Raw genomic sequence first — 25725 nt, 5'->3', positions numbered from 1 at the left:
CCAGTGTCATTTGCAAATTACAGATTCCCAATAGATCTGCTTTCTACAGATACAGTGGAGCTACCGCTGTGAAGGGCTTCTCTTATTTTCTCTGCAGATATTGAGAACAGGTGACAGAAAAAAAAAACTTTTGCAAACACAGACTTTCTCAGCTGGTTGTTGAGAAAGACATAAATAATGTCTTGGCAGGGCTGAAGCTTCTCTGAACCTGCCCCTCCCTGTCAACGTTTTTTGCAAGTCAATAAAACTGCGGAACAGGTTGTTATGGTGTTGTAAGTGTTTCTCAATTATGATTCTGTAAATGTGTTTTGAATCCACCCAGGCAGTGAGCAGAACAGTGCATTTAACATTTCTCATAAGTGACACTCCTACAATAATCTTAACAACGAACACAGCCCACATCCACATATCTCAATAAGCTTTTGCTTCTTTCGGTTGCAAACATATAATTTTATTATAATTGAAGCACTATACTAACAGATCTTTTTTTCTGAAATGATATGTGTTGGTTGTTTTGGTGTGTACAATAACGTGGCAGTCAGACTGCAGAGAATGCCATTTCTCCTGTTCACACAGGCAGAACACAGGTCTGAAGGCTGGGATGGTGATTGATCTGACTGTTGGCCTCTTCTGGGCTTTTGTTTGGATGCTTCCAAGTGCAGACAAAAGCAAGAGATCAGCATTCTGCAACTTTTCTCCCTCCTCTAATGAGCTCCTCCACGTTACAGCCCATTTCCTTCCTTTTTTCTTTGATTCAAAAATCAGATATTCAGAGAACAAAACTCTCCTCATTCCGCATGAAGGGGCTCTTATTGTTTTTTTCTTTTAATATCGGTGTTGTCTACATGATTGTCATGTGTACGCTGTATGCCCACTAGGAAGCTTCTAGGATTTGTGTATACTCACTTAAAAATGAGTCGCTCTCAGGCTGGTTGCTGTAGCGCTGGGCTGCCCACCCTCACCCCACTCAATTTGCAGCTATTTTGTCTTCCCTATGCTTAAGTATTTTAAACCCAAAGTGACCATTACAGGATGAAAATAGCAAACACTCTGTGAGTGTTTTATTACAACCACCAGTGGAAGACACCACTGGGGCTTCACATCAACCAGATGGCAGGAGGAGGATTCTGAAGAGCCACACAAGGACAAGATAGGAAGACAAACAGAAATATATGGTCATCTTACATGAAAGTAATAAGTTCTGCAGACATGCTTGCAATGAATTGAATCTAGGAGCAACCAATTAGCATGGTCTTTGCATAATGCTCATCACTGGCCATTCATTTTCCTCCATTACTGAAAGTGGTGTTGTGCATTATGAGGACTTTAATAGCAACTACAGCAGCTTGATCATCTCTTGGTGTTTCATACTGTTAACGTGTAAAAGCTGCTCATAGTGCTGAGGGAATCACACATATATACCTAAATCATGCATTGCTATAGATAATAATCACATAGGTCTCCCATTGACCAATATTAGAACTGTCTACACTTGCACACACTTAAGAATAAAGGTGCCACAAAGGGTTCTTTGAGCAACGCCATAGAAGAACCACTTTAAATTCCCTAAAGAGACATTTTGTAAATGAGATGTGCAAGTCTGAAGAACCAATAATACATAATGTAAAGGTTCTGATTTAAAAGTTCTTCCTGGAATCTCTACATTAAGAAGAGGTTCCTTAAAAGTTTTAAAAAGTTCTTTGCGGTCATCTCATTAACTAAAATAGTGGTTTAAGAATTGGCCATTGAAAGTTAAGCAATTCAAAATATAAAAAGCAGCTTTTTATCATTTGAAAAATATTGCTAAAGTTCAGCCTTTACTATCTTAGAGTGACGCAAAAACACTTACTGTACGTTAATGTAACTGTTGCAAGCTGAGTTGATTACTGTAATGCTCTTCTTACTGACTTCCTGAGTAAACAATACATTCTTTACAACTCGTACAAAATGCAGCCACACAGATCCTAATAAAACAAAAAAGATCATCTCATATCACTCCCATTTTGAAAGAACAGCACTGTCCACCTGTATCATTCAGCACAGATTTTCAAGTTCTACTAAAGGGGTTAAGGCTCTAAATGACCTTAAAGCACTTGTTTACATATCTGTCTGTTTATGCTCCAGCATGTGATCTTAGATCTGCAGATACTGACCTTCTGCAAACACCTGTAAAATGCAGAAAACATGGAGACACGTTCAGTTATTCTGCTTCTAAACTGTTCCACCTTTTATTATAGAAAGTTCAAGTCAAGTTCAATACACACCTTTAAGAAACACTTGAAAACATATTTCTTTAAATTCTGGGTCTCTTTGGTATTTTTTTAACTTGATCAGTCATTGTCTTGAGTATTACTGTGAAACATTATCACCTATGTGCAAAGCATTTTAAGTTGCCACCAGTGTGAAAAGAGCTCGATAAATAAAGATATAATTATGATATTGCACAAAGAACCCTTTCTGTCACCTTTAAGAGTGTAGCTAATTTTTTTCATGCACTCAAACTTGTATTGTACTGTTTAGAGAGCAGTAATACACATATAACAGTCTGTTTCTTATCTTTTGGCAAGGCAAACATACATGCACTGTAAACTGGTTATTACTGTAAAATGTTATTAGTATATTTGAAAATGTATGAAAATGGCCAAAATTGTTCCTTATACTTTAGATTTTGGCATACATTTTGCAATGAAACAATGTGTTTGAAATATATATTACATATTGTCACTGTTTAAAGAAAAACATGCACACTGTATTGCCAGAAGCATTCACTCACCCATCCAAAGCATTGAATTCAGTTGTACCAATCACGTCCATGGCCACAGGTGTATAAAACTAGGCTCAGTATTGTGTGTGGCCTCCACGTGCCTGTATGACCTCCCTACAACGCCTGGGCATGCTCCTGATGAGGTGGCGGATGGTCTCCTGAGGGATCTCCTCCAAGACCTGGACTAAAACATCTGTCAACTCCTGGACAGTCTGTGGTGCAACGTGGCATTGGTGGATGGAGCAAGACATAATGTCCCAGATGTGCGCAATTGGATTCAGGTGTGGGGAACGGGCGGGCCAGTCCATAGCTTCAATGCCTTCATCTTGCAGGAACTGCTGACACACTCCAGCCACATGAGGTCTAGCATTGTCCTGCATTAGGAGGAACCCAGGGCCAACCGCACCAGCATATAGTCTCAGAAGGGGTCTGAGGATCTCATCTCGGTACCTAATGGCAGTCAGGCTACCTCTGGCGAGCACATGGAGGGCTGTGCGGCCCTCCAAAGAAATGCCATCCCACACCATTACTGACCCACTGCCAAACCGGTCATGCTGAAGGATGTTGCAGGCAGCAGATCACTCTCCATGGCGTCTCCAGACTCTGTCACGTCTGTCACATGTGCTCAGTGTGAACCTGCTTTCATCTGTGAAGAGCACAGGGCGCCAGTGGCGAATTTGTCAATCCTGGTGTTCTCTGGCAAATGCCAAGCATCCTGCACGGTGTTGGGCTGTGAGCACAACCCCCATCTGTGCACGTCGGGCCCTCATACCATCCTCATGAAGTCGGTTTCTAACCGTTTGAGCAGACACATGCACATTTGTGGCCTGCTGGAGGTCATTTTGCAGGGCTCTGGCAGTGCTCCTCCTGTTCCTCCTTGCACAAAGGCGGAGGTAGCGGTCCTGCTGCTGGATTGTTACCCTCCTACGGCCTCCTCCACGTCTCCTGGTGTACTGGCCTGTCTCCTGGTAGCGCCTCCAGCCTCTGGACACTACGCTGACAGACACAGCAAACCTTCTTGCCACAGCTCGCATTGATGTGCCATCCTGGATGAGCTGCACTACCTGAGCCACTTGTGTGGGTTGTAGAGTCCGTCTCATGCTACCACGAGTGTGAAAGCACCACCAACATTCAAAAGTGACCAAAACATCAGCCAGAAAGCAGAAAGGTACTGAGAAGTGGTCTGTGGTCCCCACCTGCAGAACCACTCCTTTATTGAGTGTGTCTTGCTAATTGCCAATAATTTCCACCTGTTGTCTATTCCATTTGCACAACAGCTGTGAAATTGATTGTCAGTCAGTGTTGCTTCCTAAGTGGACAGTTTGATTTCACAGAAGTTTGATCTACTTGGAGTTATATTGTGTTCCCTTTATTTTTTGAGCAGTGTATAAAGAAGTCATTTTAACACATTTCTATTGGTCAATTCATCATCACATTTATACATATTAAAAAGCACAGCTGACATATTTAAGTGATCAGGAAAAATAAAAATCAGAAAAAAATGGATAGTTTTTTTTGACAGTGACAATATAAAACAAACAAAAAAAACATGTCCATGCACTTCTTTTCCACATGGTTATTAGTCAAACAGGAGTCATGAGATATTTCTGGCCCAGATAAAGTATAATAGTGATTTATAAGAGATGGCTCTTAGTCTTGGAATGGTTGAATTCTTATCTTTGGATGCAGTTAAATATGAACACTATTAATTTTGCCAATCTATGCAGAGTGTGAGACTTGATCTCTCTCCTAAAAGAGGAGACATGGGATATTATTGGTCTTTACTGATCTTTTGCTCAGGAGAGACATCTGAGTAGCAGAAGACACAAGTCTCCTTTGTCTATCCATCTGATCTCTTTGTCTAGAAGAATCTACAGAGATATGAGGAGATTTCTCCTATGGCAACAAGCATTTTTAAGCATTACTTTAAATTTACATTTACATTTATATTTATGGCATTTGGCTGACGCTCTTATCCAGAGTGACTTACAATTTGATCATTTTACACAGGTAGGCCAAGGCGGTGTTAGGAGTCTTGCCCAAGGACCCTTATTGGTATAGTGTAGGGTGTTTACCCAGGTGGGGATTGAACCCCAGTCTACAGTGTAGAAGGCAGAGGTGTTAACCACTACACCAACCAACCAAATGAAACAATGCAAAACAAAAATAAATTAGATTAGGTGAACAAAAGCAATATTTCACATCAAGTAAAACCTCAAAAACACCACATCATCTTCTACCCTGTACTAATCTTTAAAGTACAAATGTACTGACCCATCCTACAGCTGGAGAATCTTCAGTCCTGGAGGGCCGGTATTCAGAATAGCCTGGTAATTTTCTTACTCAGAGACACCTGGTTCAGCTCATCAGTTTATTGCCAGGTTTAGTAAATTAATCAGAGCAGAAAAAATCACCAAACTGTGCTGGAGTGCAGCCCTCCAGGGGGCAGATTCTCAAAGCACTTAGGACCATCATAACTCATTAGGACCATCTATCTTTGGAGCCTTGGTCATAACTGACTGCTCCAGCAATTCTTAAAACTTATTCCAAGTCACATCATTAGTCTTATCTGTGTGGTGTGATTGCAGTAAAGCCTAGAAATACCTCACAGCACTTCCAGCAAAAAATTGCAAATGGCACTGAACATTAAAGTTAAAACATTCAAATTTGTATTTTTGTTGATTTTTTTTTTTATTATTATTACAAGACATGTCTTTGTGTTGGCGAATGCGTGCTGACAGGAAGTGACTCAATCACACTACGACATTGAGACAGCATTTTGACACTGCGGGGGGGACACACTTGCCTGGGCACATACACACATACACATTCACCATTAGCACACCCCGGAGTGGAATGGGGTTCATATTCAGGCCTAATTGAGGGGAAGAGATCAAGTGCTGTTAGATATGTGTTCCCTGGGGCTAGAGAATGATCATCACTATCACCATCATCATATCAACCTAGAGACAAAGGCACAGACCTCTACTATCAAACAAAACAGCTCAGACATATAAGCTATCAGTGTGTGTTCATGTCAGTGTGTGTGTCTGTGTGAGTGTGATAGTATTTATTTTTAGTGATGAGATGTGAAAGGTATTGGAACCAATCTAGGTGACAAACCAAATGATTTCCCATAATTGCTTTTGGCGGCGCTGCTTTGAAGCAGTGGGAGTATTGCGCTGAGGCTTTCAGGCTCACTGCCTCACAGCCATGAGCCACTTCAACAAATCACCTCATAAAGGAATAATCTGATTATCGAATAAGCTATCGATCAGGGTGATCTTCCGCACTGGATTAGCCTCCTTTTGTCACGAAGGGGTATTTTGAGGAGACACCACCACTTCTTTTAGGTGTTTGTCTCAGATGAAGTGCAAGATCCCTACAGAGCTCTTAACACTCCTCCCTAGTCTTCTCCTCCACTGTTATCCTGTCGTTCTCGTCTTCTCTCACTTGTTAGCTCGCATCTCTAAACCCCCAGCTTCACTCCTACTGCTCACGAATGTGACTCACTGTCTGTCAGCTGTTGCAGTGGGGTGTATGTATGTAATTGTGAAAATAGCAATCGCGTGATGTTAACATTTTTTTCCCTACAGTAATCTGGATCAACCAGCCTGCATTCACATTTAGTCAGGGTTAAACTACGAGTCACACAGCTTGAGAAGTACAGTCCTGTGCTAACATCAGAAATCATACTTTGTTTAATTCATTACCAGTGAAAGCAACCGTTAAGTGTTTAATAAACCATTATTTCTGAGGAGATTAGATATTGCATGATGCAAGGGGACATCAAAGAAATGTAAGTGAAAAGGGACCGCTTACAAAGACCTGGTAGACCACCAAACCTGTCACCAGAGAAACAGCACTTAAAGCGTCTATCTTTGAGAGAGAGAAGAAAGTTAAACTCTACTCTTGCTTCAGATTTGAAGAAATACACAGGTGTTTCTGTCCATCCTTCCACTCTGAGAAACAACTCATCACTATAAGTCTAAAAGAATGTGTAGCTGAAGTAGAAATAGAAGAAAAAGAAGAACAAAATAACAAAATCAAACGAAGAAGTTGCTGTTCTCAGAACAATGGACTGACCACCCCAGAGTCCAGACCTCTGAATGTGTTTGTGATTATTTGGATCATGAGAAGCAGAAAATACAAGCAATGTCTAAGACTGAACTTTGAATGTGTGAAAAATATCCCTGCAGATTTCTTTGAAAAACTGAAAGCAAGTGTCCTGAAAAGAATGGAAGCAGTAATAAGGGTAAAGGATGAACACACAACGTTACACAAGATAACTTTTTTATCTTGAGATCATAAAATAATTCACTTGTTATCTCAAGATAACAAGACAACAAGATAACTTGTTATTTCAAGATAGCAATCCAGAAAATGGTAACTACTTTATGGCCTCTCTGGACATCCATACAACATTCTGAAAATATTGATATTTAGTTGTTTACGAGTCTGTAGAGTTTACTGATAAATACATTTTCTTTTTTCCCCTGATACTGAAAAATGAATAACAAAGCTGTTCTGACTGGAAAGTAAATAAATGAAGGGTGGTCTCTGACTTTTGCACAGTGCCATACATTACAGTCATCTCTGGGAGTAACTAAACAGCTCTATTAAATCATTGTATAAAAGCGCCGAACTGAACATCTGGCAACAGACAAAATAACAAGCTATCATCAGTCTGTTATCTGCATACACAAATTTGGTTCAACATTTAGTGTCTATAAACACTCAGTCTGAGCTATAAAAACCTTTCAAACAGCACAGTTCTCTGCAATTTACCTCCACTCTTTAGATAAAACGCCCAGAGATATTTTTGGTCACAGTATAACAGGGTTTGCCGATTTTCTTCTGAGAGAGGTTCACATCATTTAGATTATCATGGTGGAACAAAATATTAAATGAAATTAAATTTAAACCTTTATTTAGCCCCTGCGGAGGGGTCTAGGCTTCCATCCCCCATGAGAATAGCTCTGGCAGTTTGCATTGTTTTCATGTAGTTTCTGAATAATAAGCTGTGAGATGTAAACCTGGATTGTTAAGTGGTTTTATGGGTCAAGCACTTAAAAACCAGGTTTATTATATAATAAGGCTTATAAATTTGTCACCACAGGGACTTCACTGCAAACTGACTGAGATATTCTCAGGTTACAGAAGTGTGTAATAAAACTTTGGGGCTGCTGGTCGGCCCTGGTCATTTAAGGGATTAACAAATAATCACAATACATTGAGGGAAACAATTTAGCCAAGTAAACAAGAATATCTGAGATTAAAGTATTAAGCCAGTTTAATAATGTACTGTTAAAAAAAGTCAAACTACACACACATTTTCTAAACCGCTTATCCTCCTGGGTCAAAGTATGTGCTGGGCAGGAGGGAGGAAAGGCAGGAAAGGCAGGAAACATCTCGGACAGGTCACCAGTCCATCATAGGGCAGACAGACATGTACATCCGCGCACACACACTCACACCTACACTGTTATAAAGTATTTAAATAAAGATGCTGTGCAGGTACATTTTTCCTTCACCAAGGTACAAACAATGTAAATGCTCCCTCAAAGGTACAACAGTGGTTTTAAGGTTCAATACACACACCCACACACACACAGCCACACACACAGCCACACACACCTTCTAAGCTGCTTCTCCTCGGGGTCGCGGGGGGGGGTGCTAGAGTCTACCCCCGCGGTTATCGGGTGGAAGGCTGAGGTCCAATAGTGAACCTTAAATACATTTTTACCCTGTAAAAAGTCCATACGTGTACCTTTTCATAACCTAATGTTTTAAAACAGAATAATAAAATAAAGAGAGAGAGACGAGAGGGGGTGTGTGGAGTCAATATAACTTAAATATCATTTCAGTGGATTATGGTACAGTTATGTTCCCTGACAAAAGGTACTGAGATGTACCCTTAATGGTACCAGACTAATGACAAGAAGGGTACTGCCTCAGTGACAGTTTATATCATTTAGCACATCCTATTAGCACACCCATGTCTTTAGACAATAGGAGGAAGATGCCCACCAAAGACCTCGCTCACTCCCCCACTTACGACATGGTAAACTTAAAAAAAAGAAACTTTGCACTAAACTTAGCAAAATGCAAATATATGGACAGTAGGAAGAAACTGGAGTACCCAGAGGAAATCCACGCAGACTTAAGGCGAACACGCATACTACACACAGAAAAGACCCTGGTGGCACAGCCAGGGAACCAGACACTGGCCAAATGTCAAAATAATGAAACACTAAATAAATTATAACGATTAAATTTTTAAAGACTAAGTGAAACAAGTGCATGAGCTTTAGAGAATATTGTAATATATTCCAGCTCATTTAACTCCGTTCACTTGGTCTTTTTAAATATGTGAGATTTTTTTTAGTTAAAGTAGCACTACTGAGCACTGAGGTGAAAAAAAGCATGCTAAAATATGATGTGTGTGTGTGTGTGTGTGTGTGTGTGTGTGTGTGTGTGTGTGTGTGTGTGTGTGTGTGTGTGTGTGTGTGTGTGTGTGTGTGTGTCACCCTATAAAGCCTGGAATAATCTTGTAAAAGTCAGAGGCATCATGGACCACATCATACATAGTTACACATACGTCTTTACATATTAACGCCAGATGCACCATAGAAGATAATTCACTTACATCCACACCTCTTTCACCAAGTTCTGACTCATTTCTCTTTGAACACTTTGGAACAGTCTGAGAATTCTTAAATAGAATTTGAATATTAATATGCACTCACAATCACCTGACAATCACTCACAAGAGGGCTATGAAGCAAGAAATGTTCAATTGCACTTTGCACGCAATTATGCATTTGCACCAGAAAGGTCTCCAAATCCCAAAACTTCTAAGTATATGCAGTGTAGCTTTAAACTTCTAAACATTTTTGTTTAGTTAGAAACTGTTTTAGTTTTATTTTGTGTCATTATTTACTTAGTGTCTTATTATTTTAAAGTATTTTACCTATTAGTTTTAAAATGATCATATTATTCTTTTTTGATCAGCTCAATAATTAAAACCAGATGTCCAACATCTATGAAATTTGCAGGAGGCTGAAGTGTAATCTAGTGTTTGGAATGTGATGTGACTTGTGTTGGCATATTTGACCAGCACAGATGTGACCTGTGGTGTCATTTAAAGTTCAAATGTTTCCAACTTTTGTGCGATTCTCAACAGGAAAATCTCATTGTGGCCAATAAGAGAGTAGTGTGTGCCCTTCTCGCATGAATGAACTCAATTTTAATTACTGCTCCATTATGTAAGCATGAGGAATCCTGACCCAACACTGAATATAAAATCTTTAGTACTGAATCAGGGGTAGACCGATTCTGGCCTTCCATGTTTGCATTTACGGCAAATAAAATAAATAAAGTTGCAAGCTAACATTAGCCAAGCAAGCTAATATTGTTATGATGGTTGCTACCGATATTTACTCTACATCTTCCCTTTCACTCTGTTGCCCACCGAAGACCCTTGCTCACTGTACAGAAAGCACAACCCGCTTTGGTAGCCAGGGTTGAGCACAGTGCATACCATGAACCTTGTGAAAATCAACTTCATATACAAACAGTAACCAGTACGTGGCCATATGCAAAAGCTTGAGCACTTTTTTCTAAGTGAAAATAAGACACACCCTCTATAGACAACACACTTTTATCTGTCAACTGCACATTTTAAAACACAATTATTGTTCATTTGCTGAATTTATCAATTTAACATATTGAAGAAAAAAAGAAAACATAAAATGTGTGAAAGTTATGGCACTTTTTATTTATTTAACACAGCATGTTTAATATTTAACACAGCACAAAAAAAATGTGCACTAAATTTAGCAGAAAAATGCAAATATGTAGGTCTCTTCCCTGTAGAGGTTGTTTTAACTTATTTTCACTTAGAAAATCAACTGATGCACTGATCAACCACATACACACAGGAGAACACCTAGCTTTAGCATCCAGATGAGTGCTATAAGAGCCACCAGTGATGAATCTGAGGACAGAGTGATAAACACAACCCAGAAGCTTATGGGTGTTAATTGAAGCGTATAACCTGTACATTCTTGTTTATAACCTGTATAACCCCCTTCATGTCTATACCCCCTCATATCTTTAACCTGTATATACTATACTTACTGTACATTTGTAACATACATATTTATATTTCTGCTAAGCACTTCTGGATGGATGCAAACTGCATTTCGTTGCTTTGTACTCGCGACATACGCAATGACAATAAAGTTGAATTCTATTCTATTCTATTCTATATATAGGACATAAGTGATCATTTTCCTAGCGACCATAGAGAAACAAGCTCTGTTTATGTAATGGAACCTTATACGGCATATTTAATATTTAAGCGTTAGAAGGCTTGTATTAGTCTTTAAGTCATACAATGTGTTTGCTTTCATCTATTACTTGTGTAGGGGACAGGTCGTGTGGGGAATATCTGCTCGTTCAGTACAAGCTGGGTAGGAAGGCATGTGCTGAGCATAATGAAAGCAGCAGCAGGAGGCAGAAAAGAGGGCACGTTTGAAGAATGCCTCTTTCATGAAGGTCTGCAAAGATTCCCTGTTCTTTACAGGGCCTACACTGTTTTTGTATTGTATTTTATTTATTTATGTATGCTTTTATGCATTTTCCCTTAATTTAACTGTTTTTGCTACTGTGCCTTTAGGACTGATACAAGTACTAAGCTCTAATCAGATTGGCAGTCCTGTATTGTGCATCAATCGAAAAGCAGTTAAGGCTGAAACACTACTTAGAACGGCAATGTGAATGGACAGGGCTAAAATGCTTTAAGCTTTTAGTAAGTGCAACATCATAAAAACAGTTTAAAATGGGCTCTTTTTGCAGCTTATTGTCCTGGGGCATGTGGATTGAGGAGTGAATGGTATGTATTTACAATTTTAGCCGTGTTTATATACTATATCAGGGGTAAAAAGAGCCATTTTGTTCTTTCAAACAAGAAACTGGAATGCTTGTAAATGTAAATAAGTCCATTCATCTCCAAATCATCAGTGTCCATCTTTGCCATTTCATTAGCTACTAGCTACTAATGATTGTTTTCTGCGTTGCTATGGTGTGTACGCAGCAGTGTGTGCGACAACATTCAGAGTTAAAGTTTGGTGAATTAGCAGATATGGGCTACATTAACTCCAACATTTAAGACCATGGATTGTTAAAACTGTGTTAGAAGAGCAGAGCTTTATTTTACTGCAAAGGAGGATTATTTTATTTTTACCTAAAAGTCAACAGGGCAGTAAAAGGGCCAACCCCTGTACTATATTGAACTGGAAAGAAAATCAAAGAAAAATCTGTTGTTACATGAAAAAAGGAGGAAAACTCAATTTTCCCTGAAATGGGAAACACCTTGCCAGTCCATCACAGAGAACTTCCAAACCAAACAAACGTAAAACTACACTCACTTCCAGCCAAGACTTTTATTTGTATCTTTTTGTCATAATTACCTGGGTGGGTGGGTGTGTGTGTGTGTGTGTGGTTTCCTATGAGTGGGCTCCAGAGAGCAGGTTAAATCTGCAGCCCTTGGCCTTCAGTGCTATGTGCAGGTCATTAGTTAGTAATCATGTCAAGATTTATAACTAAGACTGCAGCCTTTCATTCTCTTTATAACATTCACTTCAAGGACATACAAGTTGTTAAGCTACATTTGAGTGTCATTCATTTAAAGAGGCTGGCAGTTTAATTGCAAACATTTAATCTCTCAGTGACCCTAAAGATTTTACTATATTTAAACAATATTTAAATAAAAAGAAAATAACTTTTGCACCCCTTATCAGCTTATTTTTAAGCTTTTATTTTTTGGCAGAGGTCAGACCATAAATGTGTATGAGATATCGAATTACTGAGGTTGAGTTAAATTCAACCAGGCTTGATTGCAGTAACCATAGTGGTAAGTGTTAGTGTTTTACATAAGTAGGAATTTGATCAGTTGTCCAAACAGTATTAGCATTTGCTAGTACTACGGCTTGCTGGCCAAACAGATTATTTAAGCAATGTGAGCATTTATCAGGCACAACTGGTTCATGTGGGGCAAGACTGAGCCAATGAGGGAAGATCTGCCTTCTCACTTGGTTTAAGGGAGCATTCAGCATTTTCCAATTTAGCTGCCAAACTCAAATCCAAGAGGAAACACGAAAAAGCAAAAATCTCTCTATTGATAACAAGTTCTCATTTTATCAAACCAATTCTTTCAGTTTGTTCCTTTCAATTAATTTAACATCCAGTTCAACCAATTCATTTTCTGATTTCAGAGTTTGTGCTGCTGCAAAAGATAAACAAAAACTGCAATTTACAGGCTCTGGTCTATATTTTACATTCACTGTAACTGCACTATTTTCTGCCTTCATTACATTAGGCTGATCAGGTCAGCATTTAGCTACAATAACACATTAACAGGCAAATAATATTCAGTGACAGGATTTAAGTTCAGAGCTTCAAATGTTTAAAAAGCTAATAGCTTGGCGCTGAAATAACGTAGAACTGGATGCATAAAGGCTACTTTACTTTAAGGCTACTTAAGTGCATTAAACGATTTCTTGCTGTATTTTATGTAACATATTTTAGCACTGTGTCCAAGCCTTACTGTTGATAAAAATAGGTGTATAAAAAGGTGATAAAGTGACTGAAATACCATGTTTTATTTCATGTTCATGTTTTTGTGTGTGTGTGTGTGTCTGTGTGTGTGTCGTGCAATGTTGTTGCTCTTAATTTAGCAGTCAGTACTGAAGCATGAACAAAATACTGCCCATTTTATCATTCTTTACTTTGTTTTAGATTTGCATTGTTATTGCCATTTATTATTGGGTTTGAATGGGCTGAGTTGGCAAGGATTACAAGCAAACCAAGGATTTAAAGTACTCATTTACTATGAAGTACCTGTTTACTTTTTTTGTGATACTTTATGTCATCTGAGTGGAGTTTGAATGGAGTCAGTAGATCACTGTTTGTCAGGCTGTGCTTGATCGCAGTTATATATCTTTCGAGGCCTGTGTGCATCTGCAGTCCTCCAGCTGTGGCATTTAGACTGCATATAGTAAACATACATTTGTCAATTAGTAATTAAACCATTCATAAGCATGAAACTGGCAATACAAAAACATAATGCAAGCATTTAAGTACATTTTTTGAGGGGACTTTTCATAATCAGATTCCTTCCGAATTAACAGTACAGTGCATTCATTAAAAGTGCCAGTTAGATTTCTCAGCAAATACACATACATTTTTGTGCATTAGATGTGCAAGTAGTATGAAGAAAATGTGAATATGCTAATGAAGGGTCAAACAACCAGAGTGACATGATATCTAAGTTCATTTTGTTAGAGCTAGAGTTAGAGTTTAGCTGGCACCAGATATTACAATAAAAATTACTGTACCAGGCACAATGGTGGCAGGAGTTAAAATGCACAGAATAATTGACTTACAGAACTGTGCAATAACTACCTGAGGAAATTAAGTGTAAGGCCATTTATCTGGGAGTAAGTGTTTACCTGTTAAAACTATTAGAATACATACACTAAACAAATAAACAATGCACTGTGATTTGATGTCTCTCTGTGTGCTCGGTTAGCTTAACCATTGCAAATCTCCCCTTGGCAAAGCCTTGTATTAACGGGTATAGTATATAGTTTATTTAATCACTTTGTCCTTAAATTAAATCAGATCGCTACTGATGGAAATGAATAAAGTCATAAATTGGCTGTCGTGCCCCAAGAAGTCAGGAACCAATATATACGTCTAAACAATACAGTAATATCTTTTTGATAACCATAAATTCTTCTTACTTTTTACTGTGTTTGTATTTAGTTCTTTTTATTCAAAAATACTATAGTGTTTTTTCCAGGAAGAATCACACTTACTGTCATGATAAACAGCGATTTTCATGGCAGCCTAAGACTTTTTCTCAGTACTCTGTGTGGCTCTGCTCTGAAATGTGCACTCATACCTGTATGAAGCATGTCATAATATTTATAACAACTGCATACAAACGTCTTGCAGTACATGCTGATCCAGAGCATTGTACACATGCTAAATGTTTGGCATATCAGATGATTATGCGAGTCGTAGTAGATGTGTAATCTTTTCAGCTTTCAAGAATTATGATTCCTTGCGAGCTTGAGACATGAATTATCAGACACAGCAACAAGTGTTTGACAGTGCTATATTTTTAGGGTGGAATACAATTTGCAGCTATACCTGCTAAATGATAATGATTTTTTTGTGTGTGTTGATGTGTCACACCTGGCAGGTATCATCTCAACAAAAGCGAAACTCTCACTAACAGATATTAACTAAAGTTTTTTCTTTTCCTTTTGCGCATTAAATGCTGTGCCTATGCAAAACTGGAACAGAAAACTACAGCTATAACTTTTTAAACTGCTTGGCCAAAACTTTCATTTTCAAGTTACTAATGATGAAAAAAAACTTATGTATGCAAAAATAACTTTTTACCTATGCAAAGGTTCTCTGTAGGGAATATTTGAACTTATTTTCATTTAGAAAATCAACAAAATGTATCATTGAAATTTTGCTAAAAGCCTACAGTCTGACATTATGACCCCTTGGCTTATCATTCAGTTAATTTCAACAACTTCTATGAAACTAAAGCCCTATCTAAAGCTAGATTTATATGCTATACATAATTTATACATAGTTATTACTGAGTAAATTCATGGTTTTATTACAGCAGTACAAATGTTCAATGTTCATCAGATCTATTTTAAATTAACATTAGCAAATAAAATATTTTCCCAACTCTCATCAGATTAACTAGGATACTGTTGGTTCTCCATGTATGAAATGTTGTGACTCTGCGTTGAGCTGCTAGTGAGAAATGAGATGTGAAGGGGGGGGTGATCATTTACATTTCTCCTAAAAGATATGCTGAGATAAAACAGACAGTAACTGCAGCTTTGTTCATATAAAAACATCAAAAAAAGCATTTAAACATTATAGCATGAAACGCAAACAGGAAAATCTAGTTTTGGGAATCATACACATTTCAATCAAAATATCTTCCAGCAATGTTATTGAAGGGAAAAATGCATAGTTGAACTGAGGGACCTCCTCCATATCAGGCAGAAATTGCATTTCATGGCTACTGTTAAAAAAGGGTTCAACCGAAAACCGGCTAACATCTTGCTATTTCAGAACCGCACAGCTGGAGAACAGCACATTATGCTTATTCTGCTCAGTCTGCCTAAACAAATTGGGACGTTGTTTGAAGCCTTGCTTGATGAATAAATTATATTTATTCATATAATAATTATATTATATTTTATATTGGTAAGCCATGATCTGAGTAAGGCTGTTGAACATTGCAGTGTTTGAGTCTGATGGAGCTGTGCCTGTACTGTGTGTGCAGGAGTTCCGCGGCTGGTGCTAGGAGGCCGATGGGACTGCCTGACTGCAGGGGACTCATGCTCCAGTGACGAAGCATGCAGTCCACGGCTGCGGACGCTGCGGCAGTGTGTGGCGGGTGGCGGCAGCGTGAAGCTGGGGCCTGGAGCACGCAACCACTGTGAGAACGCTGTGAATGCTCTGCTGGCCAGCCCTCTACATCGCTGCCAATGTAAACGCGGCATGAAGAAGGAGAAGAACTGCCTCAGCATCTACTGGAGCCTCAAGCAGTCTGTGTTACACGGTAAACACACACACACACACACATCATGCACTTATAAATACATATCAGGTCATGTTGTTCCCAGAACCATTTCAATGAATAATTCAATTGCATGTGTACTTTTATATTCGTAAATTTATAACTAGGCCTGTGCCGGTAACAGAATCCTCTTATTTAGGTGACCATGTGGAAAATAACTGGAGTAATGGGCTAAACAGGGTTGGAGAGGAGCAGTCATATATTTTTACTTTGTTTGTCCATTTAGCTTACAAAAAATAAGCTCCGGTTCACACTCAATTGCTGTGCTTGTTCTTTTGGTAAGTTTAAAGTTAGGAACCATCTCAAAATAAGTATGGAAGAAAAAGTATTGTTCTTATTATTGTTATTATTGTTATTATTATTATCATCATCATTTCCGTAAGTACATCTTCAGATGCTTTCATCATTGATTAGGTTCCCAGAAGCATCATCAGATGTGCTTAAAGAGCTACTACAAATAATGGTAGTAATAATAAAGACTATACTAAATAGAAACACTTCCAGTTATTTTAAGATGGTTCCTAACTCTGAAGAGGACGTGGGAACAAACAAACAGTAATATTGTGTAAGTTAAGGTATAAAATGAGAATTCTGAGTCATGTCTGAAACCTGATGATGTGGTCTGAGGATGTCTTTTTGTACATGCATGATATCTGCCTGCTGCATCAGTACAGCACACAGTCCCTACCCCACCCCCAAGGCTCCCCTTGAGCACATTCAACCAGCACTGCTCAACAGCTTGGTTTCTAGAACAATTCATAAATCCTAGGTGTAATAAAAGTGGTATTGCAATACTACTTAGGGGAAATATAATTTACATGATTTTCCATTTACCCCAAATGTGCTTGATTAGCCAACACATGTTTGATGTTCAAATTTCACTTCTTTAGTTTAGAACTAAAGCTACTAGGCTAATAGTACTAAAACAGTGAAAGTCAATAGTCACCCAAATTGTTTCAAATAAATACACATCCAAAACTTCTTTGAACTTGCTCAAACACACAAGTCTTAATTCATATCGGGTTGAGAGGCTGACATGGTTTAGACCAGAATATGACTCTATGATGAACTGTTTAGCTAAAAGAAAGGGGAGCCATTTTTAACAACTGGAATCACTTTCTGTAGCACGATTTGGTATCTCCACGCAAGACAACCAAAGACCAGACTAAGGGAATTCACAACACAGAAGCCCTGTAGGATAATGTCTATGAAGGGGGCCTCAAATGTATATGTTTGAACCTAAATATCACTGTGATCAGAACAAAACCTTGTATCTCCTAATATGCATGTTGCCTTTTACATTGTATGTACATTTCATGATAAATGGACTACAGAAACGGCCCAAAATGCCAAGTCTACAATCATTGACTTACATTAAAAGTAAAGTATGTGTTTTCCTTTCCCTGTAAAGTTATCATGTTGGAGATATGAGGTTTTGTTCCCACAGCAGTGATAAACACATTATGAAGTATATTAGCCGGATGCTGAACCCACTGGTGACTCCCTGGACCCACCCTTATGATAGTAAGTAAGCAAAACAAAGATCAGTTAAGACCAGTTATACAGAGCAGCTACCTCAGATTCACTTCTTTGAGGTGTCATCTGCAAAAAATCTAAAATTGTACTGTTGTGTATAATGTGCTAAACTACCCTGAATTTCTTTGTGTTGTTTTCGCAAAATAGAATGCAACAATTAATCTTCTTGCGCTTCATCTGTCTTGCAGTAAGCAAGCCTTAGACATTACTGTGTTAACACTACGTGCTTGTGTAATGCCTGTGATCCAGCCCCCAAGAGTCTGAAGGTGTAATAGTGCTGGAATGGGTGACTTTATGTGGATAATAATGTGGTTCCAATTTTAGCTTGAATATTCAAATAAGGTTTATCCATGCTATTATACTAAATTGTTATTTTTATATGACCCAGAATTCTCCAAATTCTCTTATTTTATTATTATTTTATTTTTAATTAGTTATTTTCATATTTGATACTGATATTTTATTTATGTAAACAAGTTTATTGAAAGTATTTGAAGCAAATATTTTCAGACTGTGGTATATATTTCTGGAAACAATTTGGGAGACTACTTCTGATGTTTGTCAGCAACAACATTAGCCTAGCTGCTCCAGTTTTAAACTAAAGAAGCAAAAAATTTCATACCAAGCATGTCTTGGCAGTTGAACTGCATTTGCGGTAAGAGGAAAATCATATAAATATGACTTAGCTAGACATTCCTTTCGTGCAGGATGTCCTAACACCCAGCATATTCAAATGTTTTATTATGCTCATGTGATTATTGAAATGAGCACTAAATTAGTTGCACCATCTCTGGGGGCTGTAACCTCGGTAACTCAGTTGACCGTCACTGGGCACAGGCCTACGCATAACTGTGATTTCTCTCAGTAATAGTGTGTGTGTGGGTGTGTGTGCGTGCAGGACTGAGCCTTGTGGAGAGTTATCCATATGAGCCTGTGGAACGAGGGTCTGATTACGTCCGTCTGGCTTCTATTGCTGCAGGTATGTAATTTACTCTACATTCATACTCACACACACACACACACACACACACATACACGTGCCAACATCAGTTAATGACTGTGAACATCCCCAACAGATGACGACATCCTGCTATGAAAACATTCAAATATGAATGGCTGCAATCAAATATGCATGTTGTGTGGATTATGGGTTAATTGTATTGTAATCATACTCATGTTTCTCTAATTAGAACCTTGATATGCTGTGCGTTTCCATATGCTCTTGTACACAGATCTCATTAAGCCATCTAGGAGATCAATTTAGTTGCTATCATTTATAAAAGTGTACTTGAAACAGCAAAAAGACTATGTGAATCAAATGGCTGGCAACACAGGAAAGACATTGGCAGACTGCAAATCCAGAGTGGACTTTTCTTTATTAAGGACAATCCAAAAATCACAGTCATAACTTATTATTTATTGTTATTCTTAACATTTAGTGTTTAGTAACCTCTGTCAATTATTTGGTAACCACTATGAAACTAATATGCAGGTTTTGTAGCTCTGAGAGTCAAGAATTAAAATGTGGGCACACATATTTACACATGTTTAGGATTAACCCCTTAAATTTGCAGGTTTGTTAGATCCCAAAGCTTATAATTAAGGAACTACATAAATTAATGCAATGCTTGCTAAGAGTAAGGAATGCAGGGATGAATTACTGAGTAGGCCAGCGGGCATGGCCAAATGTATCATATTAGTGACCTGCATGACTGGTCAGGGCCACCCAATGTCCAGGAGCGCCAAAAGGTCACGAAAAAATTAAGTAAAACGTGTATAAAATGATTTGAATTGTCTATTAATAGGCATTATAATATTCAGTCTGGTTTAAGTCTATTCACACTGGTCAGTTGCTGTCTAATAAACCAGCCATTAATATACAAAAAGTATCATCATCATGCTTTCAATTTGGTGGACAGTGGCATCTATATGGGTAAAATACAGGTAAAACAAACAACCGTTTTCTTTAACATACATCGTGTACATTAGTAATCATTGTGAGGGAGCTGATGCTCAACCTTTGACAACCACAGCCAATCCTGACAAGACCTTAGCTGAGGGGTTTAGGTATTTTGTAATGAATGAACAGGACAGTATTCCAGCGAAACTGCTGTAGGGTCACAGGTCAATGAATAATGAATCAATCAATGATGACTAATCAATGAATAAGTCCTGTGAATGATAGAGGTTTATGTTTGTTGATTTTGTGGGTATGGGGCATCATAACTCCAATGCTAGGGGCACCAGAAGATCTTAAGCCAGCCCAGCCAGTAGGGCTAGCAGCCAGAAGCCTATGGCTGCTAGGGACTTTGGATGTTCCCAGAACAGAAGGCCCGAGGCAGCTCAAAGATTGGGGACAGTTCATTGCAGATGCAAACAGATGAATATGTGATGACTGAATAAAAGAAAGATATACCCCTGTATGCCTGTGAAATATGCCAGTGTAGGATATAATAGGCTGTTGCAGAAGAATACAATGATTTTCATTGTTTACATTTTTCCAAAGCTGCTCAAAGTGCATATAAACAAACACAAGCTGTTTATTAACCCCTAAACAATCCAAGCCTATTACATACTAAGGCTTATTATTCAGTAGCTACAGGGACTTTAAGGTAAACTAATGGAGCTATTCTTAGCTTACAGAAGTGTGTAATAATGCTCCGTGCCCACCGGCAGGCCCACGGCTTGCCAAGGGGTTCGTTATTTTTAGATGCATATTTTTTTGGGTTCCTTTTATTTCAGCTGCATTATGATCAAAAAGTGGGGGCAGGGGAGGGCTCCCAAAACACTTGTCTTGTGAGACTAGGATCCATCCTTGAAGGAATGGAAGCCCAGTACAAACAAAAGGGTAACAACAGGAAGAAAACCTGGAATTACACTATAGATTGGAAAACGTGTCTCAGAAACCCATCAAGGCTCAACAGAAACTTCATGATTACTGAAATAAATTAGTAAATAAAGAAAGAATGTAATAATCTCTAACTGGTTACACAAAGCTCAAGAGCAGAACTAGAACTGGAAAAGGTTCATCCTGGACAAATCAGCCTGGCCAGTGTCTCCCAGTAGGGTGAATATTGTGACACAGTCAGAGATGACAGAGTTGAATATGAACGCTGAAAGAGATGTGTTGAACTTCAGGTTTGGCTGCAGATCCTGTCTCTAAACCCCCCAGTTATCCCTCTCCCTAATCGCTCTGTCTCTCTCCTGACTACACTGACAGAGACTCAAAACAAAGTTTAAATAGAAACGTGTTATTGCAAGGCACCGAAACACAAATAAAACTGTCAGTGTGTCAGGTTGGGTTTGTGGGGTGCTTGAGGCATGAGCAGAATTATATGGGCCCGGAGGGCAGAACATAATGAGATATTAGCTCTCTCTCTCTCTCAGACACATACACACAATGTGTGCACCCGCTCATGTTTTTTGTACACAAGCAAAGACATGTAAAACACACTTAAACCATAGTGGGCGTGACTGCGCAGAGAAAATGGATGCGACAGAGGAACAGAATCATTTTCTTTCACTAATGGTACTGAATTAACTGTGCGCTACTCAGGCATGAGTTTTAATGGTGGCCATTTCCAAACACTGCAAGCATTTAATGAGCAGACTCAATTTGTTCAAATTAAATAGACCACACACACACACACACACACACACACACACACACACACACACACACACACACACACACACAGAGAAAATGGCATGATGCCACTTTTTCTTTTCCAATACCAATATTGAAACCTTAGGTATGAGCCTAGCTTCAAAATAAGCTATTTTTTAATTAAAGCATTTCACTTAAGATCCACAAATATTTCTTACATTTTCAGAAAATTCCAAAATTTCTGTATAATTAAGTGGTTGGTACATAGTCATTCAGAGTGGTAACATGAAATGGTGCACTGTAGAGGAACTTACTGACTCTACAATGATTTCTTTACAATGGTGGATCAAAACACCTGCAAAATATAGCCATTCTATTTACTATCCAAAAGCAGTGAACCTACATGTGTTCTGAGCTTTTATATGTAATGCTGTTGATGGTAAAAAAGTGACAAACCTTACAATGTACCCTACATGTACTCTTTCAGCCTGAATGTGTTTCAGAACATATATTTTAAGCCAAAAGCTGCAAACTACTGAAAAAATGTATCAGCAAAACAGCAGCATATCAATACGCATTTCATTTCATAAGCTTTTAGAGGCATTTAAACCTTCAGATGTCTCATTCCTATCGCCACGACTGTGAACAATCCTTACAAGGTTATCTAGAACAGAGCACCTCACATCAATCCACTCTGAATGACTTTGCTTATATCCTAACAATTGAATTATACACTTATTAAACAGTGGCTGGAATTTCCCTTTAGGAGGTGCAGATGAACATAGGCACAGATGACTCAAACGCTATACTACTATATGATAGTATACTAACATGAAGGGACACTTTCAGCACTACTTGAACCCTGTTATGGAACACTGGCATAACCATATAGTAAATTTGCAATAACAGATGTCATATTCTGCCATAAGTTGTCATGAGATGATCAGTGACATGTTACCATTAGCAGTAATTGTCATGACAGATGTCAATGTTTGATCTGCATGACCCACATTCTCTTGATGTCCTGACTTGATTCACTGCTAGATTCAGAGTTCATTTTTTCCATCAATGATGGCAAGCTGTCCTGGCTTGTCCATGTAATATTTAACAAAAGTTAAATGTTCTTTTCGGAGAGCAGTGGCTTTCTCCATGCAACCCTGCTATGCACACCATTGTTGTTTAGCATTTTCCTGATGGTGGATATCATGAACATTAACATTAGCCACTATGAGAGACCTTTAGTCGCTGAGAAGTTACCCTGGGTTTCTTTGTGATCTTGTGGATTATTATACGCCTTGATCTTGATATGATCTTTGTTGGTCAACCACTCCTGGGGAGCATAATAACGGTTATGAATTTCTTCCCTGACTGTGGGTTGGTGGAGTCCAAACTCTTCAGAGGTGGTTTTATAACATTTTTCAGCCTGATGACCATCGACAACTCTTCTTCTGAGGTCCTCAGAAATGTCCTTGTTCATGCCATGATACACTTCCACAAACATGGGTTGTGAAGATCAGACTATGATAGATCCTTGTTCTTCAAATAAAACAGGGTGGTCACTCACACCTGAGTTTCGGCTTTCAGGTCACATTTAGGCAGAAATATAGAAAACTCAGGTTCACAAACTTTTAAGCACCACTGTAAGTACAAGTTGTTCATTTTTCAGTGTTAGAAAAAGGGAAAAAAGTTAGTGTGTTTAGTTAGTATGGGGACACTGAGAATATTTGCTCAAACACTGTGGATGCAGCTGAGCACACTGGACAGCACAAACAGTGAAAGAAAGAAAGAAAAATATTACAACATCAAATACACTGTACATTTAACAGAAATCTATAAGCACAATATCATATCCATCAGTATTTAGTTTGTCCAGTGTTTTCTTTTGTGCATTTAAAATGAGATGTTTTTTGTGGAGATTAGATATACGATAATATACTTACATAAGGAAGTGAGCATTCAAAGAATAAGCGAAAAAACAAAAAACTTCAAAACCAGACTTCCAAATATTAATTATAAATATATATATATATATATATATATATATATATATATATATATAGAGAGAGAGAGAGAGAGAGAGAGAGAGAGAGAGTGAGAGAGAGAGAGAGAGAGAGAGAGAGAGAGAGAAGATGAGTCTCTCCTGTGCCAAACCTAATAGACCTTCAAACCTGTCACCATCAGATAAACAGCTCTTAAGGCTTTCATCTTTAAAAGCGAGGGGAAAATCAAGCTCCACTCTTACTTCTTGCAGATCTGAAACAATCCACAAATGTGTATGTCCATCCTTCCACTGTGAGAAGACAACACTATATTATGGATCTGAAAGGATGTGTAGCTGAACACAACACATTTGAACACAAGAACCAACTGTGAAGCATGGAGATGTAAGTGTCATAGGCCTGGCAAGCTCTCCATCTAGAATCCATCATGAATTCTTTATTTCATCAGAGGGTATTTAAGGAAAATGTGAGACCATTTGTCTAAAAACTGAAGTTGAAGTGGAGGTGGACAATGCAACATGACAATGACCCAAAACATTCCACCAAGGAATGGCTCAAAAGAAAGAAATGGAGAGTTCTGGAATGGCCAAGCTAAAGCCCAGATCTTAATCCTATTGAGATGCTGTGGGGTGATGTGAAATATGCTGTGCATGCAAAAAAACACCTAAACATTACACAGCTGAAAGAATCCAGCATGGAGGAGTGGGAAACCTTTCTCCAGTCAATGTCAGAGAGTGGTAAACGGTAATAGGAAATAACTGAACTTATTTCAGCTAAAGGATGCAATCACATCACCTTTATCTGTAGCTACTGTTTGAAAGAATATCAAACATTGATATGTCTGTATTTCTTAACAAAAAATAAATATTTAATGGTGTGTCCAAATTTATTCACATGACTGTGTTTTCGGTTTATTTCTAATGTTGAAATAAGAATAACTTGAACTTAATGGCTGTTTTGGCTGGAAATAAACAAAAGGAAAAGACAATCTCTGAGTTTTGATTAGTGCAGCACCTGCATGCACACAGCACTTTCAAAAGTAAAGGTACTAACTAAACTATCACTGGGGTGGCAAGGTGAAGGCACCTCAAAAGGTACATCTCATTACCTTTAGTCAGGGAACATAATTATACCATAATCCATTCAAATTCTAAGGTGTATTGACCCCACACACCCCATCTCATCTCCAGGCTTTTTATTTTATTGTTTTGTATTAAAATATTAGGTTATGAAAAGGTACAAATACATACTTTTCACCTGGGAAAAACTTTTTTCGAGGGACACCAAAACCACTGGACCACTGCTGTGCCTTTGAGAAAACATTTACATTATTTGTACATTGGTGAATAACAAATGTACCGGTAATGTAAATGTAATGCACAGGACCTGGTTTTCTAACAGTAAGATAGGGAAATCTGCACGCACACACGCGCACGCACACACACACAAACACAGAGGTTCTTTAAACTTTCTTTAAACTCTTTAAAGATCCATCTGATGAAAGGTTCTTTTGGGAACCAAAAGTGGTTCTGTTATGGCATCATTCCAAAGAGCAATTTAGGCACAATTTTATTTTTATGAGTGTTGTCCATGAGCTGAATGTATGGAGGAGATTGCAATCATCTCGCAGACAGCCTGCAAATGTAAATTCAACTTTACCTGAACGTCAGTGGTCGGTATGTGGATACTGAGAATATTTGTTCAAATATAGTGGAGCACGCTGGACAGCATAAACAGTGAAAGAAAGAATGAAACGTTACAACATGGAGAACTTAGACTAGTTTGCTGAATTTCTTCCCTCGCATTAATGTCACACTGACCCGTCAACAAGAAGTTTTGCCTATTCTACACTCAGTATGAGATGCATCAGGAGGGCCCAGTCAAAACACAAACATCACGCTTACTTTTCTCGTGCAAAATGTGGCACTTTTTATTGAGACTAAGTAGAAGTTTCACACAATTGTTTATTTAAAAATAAGACATACAGCTACACAATCATGAAAAATACAAATATTCTACATTGGACAGTTACATTTCTGAGTGTGTGTGTGGTCAGTTTAGGCTATAATAACAGGGCCTGTTAGCTGTGTAGTAGTTTGTGTGCTGCCATCACACAGCTTGTCAGCTCCAC

At 38.4% G+C, this 25725-nt stretch overlaps 1 protein-coding gene across 1 annotated transcript in view; it reads left to right on the top strand.

Annotated features, from left to right (window-relative positions):
• gfra4a (GDNF family receptor alpha 4a) overlaps positions 1–25725 on the top strand; it is a 174763-nt gene that overhangs the window by 113652 nt on the left and 35386 nt on the right. The window contains exons 2-3 of the mRNA XM_017690393.2: positions 16155–16433; positions 18886–18966. Coding sequence (XP_017545882.1) covers positions 16155–16433; positions 18886–18966 — 360 coding nt within the window. The remainder of the gene's footprint in view (positions 1–16154; positions 16434–18885; positions 18967–25725) is intronic.

The sequence above is a fragment of the Pygocentrus nattereri genome, chromosome 5 (genome assembly GCF_015220715.1).
Source record: "Pygocentrus nattereri isolate fPygNat1 chromosome 5, fPygNat1.pri, whole genome shotgun sequence".
NCBI lineage: Eukaryota > Metazoa > Chordata > Actinopteri > Characiformes > Serrasalmidae > Pygocentrus > Pygocentrus nattereri.
The sequence above is the reverse complement of the archived record's forward strand: the minus strand, read 5'-3'. Positions and strand labels throughout refer to the sequence as shown.